General features: G+C 30.8%; 1 protein-coding gene across 2 annotated transcripts in view; it reads left to right on the top strand.

Annotated features, from left to right (window-relative positions):
• The window catches only part of LOC106768146 (small RNA degrading nuclease 1-like), a 32,756-nt gene that overhangs the window by 9,689 nt on the left and 12,387 nt on the right, over positions 1-10,680 (top strand). The window contains exon 12 of one of the 2 annotated variants that reach the window (XM_014653123.2): positions 7-435. In XM_014653123.2, the coding sequence (XP_014508609.1) occupies positions 7-390 (384 nt within the window). In that variant the 3' untranslated portion in view covers positions 391-435. Of the gene's footprint in view, positions 1-6; positions 692-10,680 lie in introns of those variants that run through there. The other variant, XM_022783339.1, reaches the window with a different exon arrangement.

Here is a 10,680-nt window from a genome sequence, read left to right as displayed (position 1 = left end):
TCTTAGGATAATCAAGGGCGTCCACAAAAACTTGTAACATTTCTGACAAGTAAAGGCATGCCTGTCACTCTATATGTTCGGAAAATGGTAAGTGATGAACCCACTGTCCAGAATGGCTCTAATAAGAGGGCTTTACAAACGGATGAGGCAGTTGATGTTTCCAAGAAAGCAAAGATAGATAAAAACACTGAAGAGGATGCCCCAAGCTGTGATGCCCATTTAAACGAGATTGAAGCGCTGAATCAACGATTAAAGCAAAGTGAATTGGAGATCGAATCATTGAAGAAAGAGCTGTCACAGAAAGATTTTGAAATATCCGCCTTGCATAAAATGGTGGAATCTTTAAATAAGATAAGATGGAAAAGAGATAAGGCCCTCCAAAAAGTGTAGCCAGGAGATGAGAATATTGGATTGTTTGGGGAAATGAAATTGAAGGTAGCCAGGACATCTTACATTTATGGTAATTTTCTTAAAAATCAGTTATGTGAACTGTCCAGTTTTGAGACATTCATATTTAGTTGTCATGTTGGAGGTTCCCTTCGAGTCCAAATTTGGACTTAAATATTTCCCTCGAAGGATGAACCGATGAATGTTTTGGTTTACAACTAACGTTTTACTGCAATTATATATGTTCTATTGACATTCTTTCATATGAAGACAGCTCATCAAAAATTGTCAACTTTGTACTCGATTTTTATTGGGGCCACTTTTAGCTGTATAATTTATATATTGTTAGCATTATTTTAAATATTTGGAGACATCTATTTCACTGTTCTCGTAAATTAATTCTTTAAAATGCTGTAATAACTTCGTTTTCTTTTTCTACTGTAGCAACAATTCTTTAATGCAAGTACAAATGACTTATTACAGTAATTATATCAGTGAGTATAAAACAAAACATGCACATTGAAGAGGAAGGCTATTGTTATTCTTAGAACATGTGACTATGGGGTTGAAGCGGATGCCATTAGGGTTAAAAATAGTAAAAATAAAACAACACAACCTTCTCCAAACTCCTTTCCATTTTACTATTTATTTGTTCTTTTAGTCTTTAAGTAAGCTTATAATGAAATTTATAAAACATATTATCAAAAGCATTAGAGCTTCTAACGCTATAGGAAGCTCAAATAAAAATATTGTAGTTGGTTGACACCCCATAAAATTTGATTGGCATCGTTGAAAATTTGGAGTAACAAAACAAGAGAATTGTTGTTGAATTTAATATATATATATATATATATATATATATATATATATATATAATTTAATACAGGAATTTATGAAAATTTAAAATTAAGATAAAATTTAGGTTAGAAAGGACATTGACCTTATCGCATGGATATGTGAATATGACATTTAATCAACTCGGAAACCATTTAAATAATCAGAAGGAATAATGAGATCGGTGTATTTTGACATTAGGGACTATTTATATTTTTTAATAAAACAATTAAAAAGGAAATATAGTATCATTTTAAGTACTATAATTCTCTTAAAATGATTATAGGTTGAATAATTGCTTTAGTCTCTCTGATTTCATCTTTTAATTTTAATTTCAATTTTTGAAATTTATTTTTACAATTTTTTATTCTTAAAACTAAATCTAATTTTCGTTATTTTTTTTTTATTAAAAATTACTATAAAAGGTAGAGAATACTAAAAGAAATATTTTTTCCACAACATAATTAAAAACTGAATCATTTTTATATTTAAAGAATCTAGCTATCTATTTCTAATTATGCTAGTCTTTCTTAGTAAATTTTGTCTAATAAGAATGAAAGTCTAATAAAACTATGACGTGACATAAATTCGCAAATAAACAATAACAAAGATAAAGCATTAAAATAAAAATTAAGATAATAAAAATATAACTATATTTAATAAGTCATATTTCTTAATTTTATTTTAAATAGTTTGCATATCGACTAAAACTACAATAAACACAGCATGAAATATGTGAAAAACTTAAATGGTTTTGTAGTACATATACATATAGTCTATAGAGAACTATGAAGGTGTAATAAACTAGCTATTGGTACTTCTTGCTCCCCCAGGAAGTGGAAATCCCAAAGTTCAGCCTAAGAGCAATTCAATCACTGCTTCAACGCAAAAAAAAAAAAAAAGTAATGCAATTTATGTTTTTTAAAATTTTCATCTGAATAACAAACTGATGATAAAATGATCGGACCATCCATTTCTATTATCACTTATTCGAGATGCCTATGTTTCGATACAAAGATGGTGTGTTGGAAGTCTTACATCGATTAGAGATAAAACCAAATTATAATATACAAATAGAGTGCAAACCTCACCTTATAAGTAAGTCAGGTTTGTGGGGTTAAATTAGACTTAAAGTCTACTTATAACATAGTATCAGAGCCATGAATAAAATCTATCCTAACGATATTTGTGTTTTTTTGGACATTTCTACTTATAAAAATTTGTTTCCAGACATTATAAGAAGGGTAATGATACATAGACAACATTTGAACATCATTATACGTGTCATTGTGTGATTGGTCCAAATGATACAATGACACCACCATGGACCAATCACACAATGACACTTATGACGATGTTCAAATGTTGTCAAAAAATGTTGTCTAAGTATCTTTATCCTTATAGGAAATAGAAAAACACAAGTACAAGAAACATGAATATGGGTGGGATAGACTTTACAGAAAAAGATACTCTTGCTTGGATGTTTTGCACTTCTTATTCTTGCTTTAGACCAACTCCAGTCGTAAACCTTAGATATTCAGTAGTACATAAATCTGCAATGTTATTTTTAGTTTCCTTTTCAGTGTCCTGTTTGCTCTCTCAAAGTGATTTACATTTTGAGTTATATTACTTATCCACTAATATTTTACAACAATTTATATAACATTTTTTTATTTTTTTTACTTTATATCTTTAATACACTAATAATAAATATTGTTGTTTCCAATCTCTGGGTTCCATCAGCAGCTAACCGCACGGAAACTTATTATTTCTTCATCTGTATCTTTCTTAAAAGAAAGTATTATAGGAAGACACTATTGTTTTGATATATTTTTATAAAAATGCTCAAACTTAGTTTTTTTTTTTTAAACATGCCCTCTTTTATTGATCGAATTTTTTTGTGGAAATTACAAAAGAAAAAACGCAAGTCTCCTATCTTCTTAGTGATACTCTGTTACGACTTTTTTTAGTTTTCTGTCTATTTCAACCAAAATTAAATGTTTGGATGGTGTTGTTTGCCCTTCTCATGATTTTAATTTTGGATTTTTTTATATCCATTAAATATTAAAACATTTAAGATTTAATTAGCAGACAATTGTAGTTAAAAAAAAGTTAGGTCAACGTGTCTTGTAAAATGAACGGGATGAATTTCAGTAGTCCAAGTGGATCAAATGGCAAGTTATAAATACCATCTCTTCCAAAAAGNGAATTTCAGTAGTCCAAGTGGATCAAATGGCAAGTTATAAATACCATCTCTTCCAAAAAGGAAAAGGAGTTCACAACACTATACTTTATCTCCTTCCTTTCCTTTTTTATCTAGTCTTTTAATTTTTAGGTTAAAACTCTCATTTGGTCCTCATATTTGTATGACAATCTCAATTTGGTCATCATATTTTTTTTTGTCTCAATTTAGTCTTATAATTTGTAAAAATGAGGCAATTAAACCCTCACCGTTAACTAATGAGTAATGCCGTCTGTTACTGATGACGTGGTGGACAAAGACATGACTGACTTATAAATGATTTAAATACGTGTATTTTAGTGTAAAAAAAAAAAGCTTTAGACGTAAAATATGGTTTTATAACGTGGAATTTATTATTTAATTTATTATTAAGTTTTGAACAATCTCACAAATCCCCAATTAGTCTCCTCGTGCGTCCCCAACAACTGCAGAATCACCTCCATGATCGACGGTAACACCTGCTCGTCGCCCTTCATGTAGCTCTCAATCCACCTCTTCAGCTTTGTCGACACAAATCCAATGTGTCAAATGGCGGTGCCGTTAGAATGCTACAATTGATGAGAACATAGAGAGATACCTACCTTTGTTGTCGATGTCGTCAGGGTTTTGTGAACTCAATCCTCTCTGTAATTTCCCAACTATCCTCTCTGTAATTTCACTTTCTTTGTTCAATTCTCACCAATTTTGTTGCTCTTTTGTGCACAATTTGCAGAAGAAAATCAAGAACCAAGAGAGGGCAAATGGGTTTCATCCAAAACCAAGCTTCACCCTCTCACACAGGAATTAGAACTGTGGGTATTGAGAAAGTTTGTAACTTTTCCACTGATTTTGATCTCTGTGTATCTGCATAGCCACTTGGAACATGAATGGCCAAAGAAAAATCTCATTTTTAGGGTTTCTTCCTTAGAGAAACAAAGGAAGCAAGTGCCTTTCTTCCCAAATGGCAACTGCAGCAGAGGTACCCTTTCTCCTCCATGGGGTCGTAATAGTGCTTCCACCACCTTCCTCGGTGAAGCCGGTCTTCATCGTCAGTAGCGAAACGACCGAGCGCTCTTGCCGGACGAAAAGTTATGGTAGAGGACGATCTTGGCTTGTAAAAGCGGCGACAACGACGATCCCCTCTTCCATGGTCACTGCAATGCCGCTTTCACTGTCGGAAATGGAAGCTCCGCTTAAGTTCTACGACGGTTTCGACCGAATGGGAATGGAGAAACAATGAACAGTACTGGTGTTTGTCGATGGTGATTGTCGTCAGCGACGATGACCTTGATGATGAGTGACATGGCGTTGTATTGTTGCTGGTAGGTGAGAAAACTTGATGGTTTTTGGGTTAAATGATGTCCGCAACGATGAGAGAGGCTAGCGAGGATTTGATTTTGATGGGTAATGGGAGGTTTTGTAGGTATCCATAAAAGAAAGNTGCTTCCCCGTATTAGGGATTTACTGTAATGAGTTTTGTTGATGGAGTTATGGTACAGAGGTTGGGGGGAAGAGATGCAGAAGACGCCACCGTGGAAGTAAATGATTGACGGAGGAAGGAGACAACTTCTCTCTCACACATGAAGAAGAGAAGAAGAAGGGATGAAATAATTACAGTGCCATCTCAAACACTTTTTATTTAAATAGCAAATTCCACGTAATATAATATGTATACATAAGCATATAATGTGTGCGACACATCATCAAAAGAAGACGGTGTTACTCATTAATTAACGGTGAGGGCTTAATTGCCTCATTTTTACAAGTTATAAGACCCAATTGAGACAAAAAAAATATAATGACCAAATTGAGATTCTCATACAAATATGATGACCAAAAGAGGATTTTAACCTAATTTTTACTCACTCATTGAATTATGTGTTGGATCAAACTCACATATTATTCCTTAGTCTCCTTTTCTTTTCTTACTTTTTAGTTTCTTTAATTTTTATGGCGCCATCTCTGTGTCTACCATTTTGCCTTATATTTGATTGTTATAATTCACTTTTTTTTTTCGGAAGTTTGTTGTTGTAATTGCACCTTATATACTAGAGTTGCATTAAGCAACAACGTTTAATTCATATTTATTACTTTTTAAATTCTAAATATAACATTATTTTATATAAATTTCTTATGACTTATGTTTTTATATTTTTATCATTGTCATCACATTACATATATTATTGTCATATAATTTTATAAGAGAAATAATATCTCATGATTGTTATATCATGATTATCATTATTTTTTTAATTCCACCATTATATTTTAACATCTCATACTTTTATCAAGGTCATTATTATCATTATCATCATTGCTTTCATGACAATCACTGTCATTGATATTAATTAAGGTTATTCTTAGTCTCAATGAATTTTATACATAATTAGAGTTTATATGTAACTTATAATACCAATAAAATTAACATTATACAAACAAAGATGAGATTTAGAAAATGATATCACCAATTGCTTGATCATAAGACTTGAAGAATTAGGAAATACAAATTCTAACATGTAGAATTGCAATTAGGTAAGAAAAGTCATAAAAATAGGTGTCATACACAATGAGGTTTGCCTTAGAGATGGTCACACAAAATAACAAATTCTTGATAAGATAAAAAAAGTTGAGGGAAACACCCTAGTATAGTATTTCTCTCATTTCAAATGACAACTAAATGTCCATTCCTTTCATTCACAAAATTATTTATAACCCTTTTTACATAAGAAAAAAAACATCAAATAAGTTTTTGGATCTTTTATTCTAAGTCTAACAATTGAGTCTTTTGTTTCATTCCAAACCAATACATGTGAGTAACACCTCATCTTGAGTCCCATCATGTAACTATACCACCATTAGATGAACCACTATATTTTGCAAAGTTTCCTGAGCCAATTTAGTTTTTGCTCTTGTCATGGGCCCTTATAAGCCTTGTATTAAGTCTTAAACTTCCCTCTGATATAAAGTACGAACTTCATAATTGTTAAGAGTTCCAACATCTTTAACGATGTTCACATCATTCCTCATTTTTTAATAGGCTTTGTTCTCAAATCCAATAATAATCATTTACATTGAAAAGGAGAGAGATCAACCACATTAAAGTATTACTTACACCATTCTTACTCGATAAATATAGTTTGTAGATAATATCATTTACCTTGGCCAATACTTGAAAAGAATCATCTCCTCTAGGCATAATCTTAGAATTCTTTCGTGATGGAAAACACTATTTTCAAAAATGCACTGATACCCAGTCACCTAATTCAAATGTGACCCTTTTCTTTCTTTGTTGGCATATTTTGCATACCCTTTCTACTTTCTTCTCAATTTGAACCTTGACTTTCTCATGTAACTTTTTAACATATTTATCTTTATCATATCCAAACTGATCCTTATATTAAGAAATGGTAGGTCATGGTAACAAATCTAAAGGAGTTAAAATCATAAACAATTTCAAAAGGTGACAATTAAGTAACACTAAGTACAACCCTATTGTAAGTAAATTTAATATGTGGTAAACACTCTTCACAAGTTCTAAGATTTTTCTTAATTGTAGCTCTGAGAAGACTAGAAAGCCAATTTAGCTCTTGCTCTTGTCATGAGCCTATATAAGCCATGTATTGGATCTTAGACTTTCCTTTGATCTTGAGTATAGACTTCATGATAATTATTAAGAGTTTCAACATGGTCAATGATGTTCACATCAATTACCATTATTGGCATCATGTTATCACTTTTGTCGTCACCATCTTTATCTCATTAGCTATCATTATCATTATTGTCATTACCATCATTGTTCTAAGTGTTAAAATTATGGTTATTAACAATTATGTTACTTAGATTTTACCATGTAACAAATATTAATATGATTATGTGTATCTTATTTTTATCCTACCATATTATTGTTTTCTTACCTATTATATTTGAATCACAAAACAAGTCCTAAAATATTAACACCAAGTAGTTTTGAAGGCTTACACTAATAAGGTTCACAATAACAAAACAGTGATGTTTGTAAAACTAATATATCCATCTAGCAACAATGAAATGTAAAATTATAAGATTATTTTTTTCCATTTCTTCTTTAATCATGCTTCGTTCATTATCACCTAAACTCATTGATTTTTTTTTTCCTTTTCAATTGCACTATGTTATACGTGGATAATGGAGATGCGTCAAATTTATCACAAAAATAATTATACAGTGTATCCTTATCTAATTCAACAACTAAGTATTGAATTTGAAAGTATCTATGATAAAAATAAAGGAAATAAACTATATGCTAAAAATAATAATATCTAATCTAAAAATATACAACTTAAACATACTTGACAATATAGAGAATTGAAATTAACATAATGTCATTCAATCACAAATTATTATCTAGTATAAGTTAAATGAATTTTATAATAATGTTCAGCCTAATGACATCATTAGGGTCATAAAATTTGAAATATTGTTCATTTTGATATTGGTATGACCTTAGAGTCTTTTTCCATACTTAAAATGTATTTTGTACTCATAAAAAATACATTCATAGACCTCCAACCTACTTAACTTCATTGATGACAAAACGAATAAAAGAACCATTGTCCATAATACATAAAATCTCAATGTGGAACCCTCTTATTCTCACAAAATCACACTTTCAAAGATTGAATAGAGCATATCTTTTTTCCTAAAATCCTTACCAATGTCCCACCCAAGCCAGAAACTACACCTGTGTGGACTTCAAAAGAACATTTGAACCATGATCCTTAGTAACATCTCCTTTCCTTACAAGCTTAAATGCCTCGTTAAGTCTATCCTCATCTTCAAAGTCCAAGCCAAATTTGTAGCTTCAAAGCTTTATGGCAAAAAATTATATTTTTTGAAAGGGAACAAAGAGGTTGAAGTGGTAGAGGAGTTGACTTTAATGCCAATAATAGATTGTATATTATTTTAATATATATAATTGATGGGAACCGATCCAGTAAGCACAAGCCAATCTCTAACATACGATAGTCAAACCAATGAAAGAGTGAAGATGAGGCAGTGAAAGACAAGTATTTGTGGAAACTCACGGTCGATTAAGAGGTGTAGGTGTAGGATTAGACGGGGTGAAGGTTCCTAGTAGTTGAAGGAGGCTAAAGGAGACTCAAGGTCTCTTTTGGCATGACAATTAAGTAGAGAAAGTAGGCTGGAGTGTTCTCAATAACATTTCATTACATAAGTGTGCATTTCAAAGGATGGAACACTAAATTTATAGTACATCAAGTTTCCTTAGTAGCCATATCAACTATCTTGATCATCAAGCATCGTTTAAAAATCATGTGTCACATATGTCAACAAATAAAACATGTGTCACAAAACAAGGAAAACGTGATAAAGGTTTGCTGGACATCAGCGTTGGACATGCACAAGATTGGTTGGGCGCCTAATGTAAGTCTAGACCAATGTCAATTTAAATACACATTCTTCTTTCCATCCTCCAAAATGCATTTTAAAAGCAAAACCATAATTGGGAAAATCCTTAGAAAGTGAAAAGATAGTAATAAATGAATTTTGATGAGATATGAGTGGAAAGACACAATATCTACAGGAACTTTTTATTTGTGCAAAGTGGCATGACAAGTGAGTCAATTGGAAATGATAATGTGGAATGGATGATTAGGCATGCCGAAAGCAAAAGTCCCACATAGGAGTTCTCTTACAGTCGGATGTAAATCAAAGAGCAATAAGTGGCCATTATTTTCTTCCCACTGGCAACCTGTTGTCGCAATAGTTGCTTATAGATATTGCACTAAGAACAACTCAACAAAATAACCACCGCTAAGGATGCATCCTTTTGCCTTCGACCTAAGCTACATTATGTTCATTTTTAACCCATTAAAAGTACTCTCAATCATAGCTTTGACTTAAGGGAAAGGGAAAAAAGCAAACTACAAGACATGCCTAAATTGACTAGAAGCCACGAACTACCACTAGCAGAACCCATGCACATTTCACATATAATTGGCTTCCCTTGCAAGTGGGACAAACACACTCTACAAATGATACAACACTTAAAATTGGAGTGAAAAAAAAGAGTTAGGGATTATTTCATAAATTAACTAAAAGGACAGTTGAAACATTAATGACTCAATACATCAACATAATTATTATTATTTTTAATTAAATTACATATTTTATTGATGTATTTATTTTTATCATACTTTTACTTTTGTTTTTTTTTTACCATTGATGATGTAAAGCCCAGCCTATTTTCATACATATCTATTAATTATTTAATGTGTTAATTAAGGATGGCAATTCGGTGAATAAAAATTTAATTATGTCCATTTCATCTTCAGGTAAAGAGTAATATTTATTTTTGAACTAAAAATTTAGGATTAATAGATTTTTTGTCCTAATATTTGAGAGATTCATTAAATGTGATTTTTTAATTTTTTTTTAACTTTGTCTTCAATTTATTTGAAATGAGTAAATATAATCCTAATGTGACCACATGTTAATGATAATATGTAGTGAGTAAAACAAAAAGAGAGTGAAAGATTGAAAAAATCTAAAATCATTGATAAAGTATTCACCTTTTAAAAAAAGTCAACACCAAATTATTAAAACAACCACATTGACTCCTAAATAAAATAGAAAATAAATTAAGAACCAAAAAAATTAAAATATCATGTCGAATAAACCTCTCAAATATTTAGAGTAAAAACCTACAAACTTATTTCCATTTTAATATATATGTAATGTATATGAATTTTTTGTTCTATTCTCATATTTATCTAAACCTAAACCCTAAAATCTCATATATATATATATATATATATATATATATATATATATATATATATATATATATATATATATATATATTGCGTACGTCTGTTTTTCAGTTGGTACATTTTAGCAATGTGTACCGGATTTCAGTAGACAAAAATATCCTTATATATCATGAATTAAGTTTTAAGGTTAAGGATATTTTAATAATTTTCATTTTCAAAATTAAAAAAATAAAAAAGAAATCCTCCAAACCCTTACCAACCTCTCTCATCCCTCGCAATCCTTTCTCTTTCATCTCTCTCCGACCTTTTCTCTGTCATCTATACTCTAGCCCCAATTGAAAAAAATCAAACACTTGCCTTATTTTAAAAATTTTCATTCTCAAAACTGAAAAAAGAAACCCCAAACCCTTACTCACCTCCTTCATTCCTCTCAACCCTTCTCACTCAAACATTTTCTCTGTCATCTCT

This window comes from Vigna radiata, chromosome 7, assembly GCF_000741045.1.
Source record: "Vigna radiata var. radiata cultivar VC1973A chromosome 7, Vradiata_ver6, whole genome shotgun sequence".
NCBI classification, from domain to species: Eukaryota; Viridiplantae; Streptophyta; class Magnoliopsida; order Fabales; family Fabaceae; genus Vigna; species Vigna radiata.
This window is presented reverse-complemented; position numbering and strand designations above follow the sequence as displayed.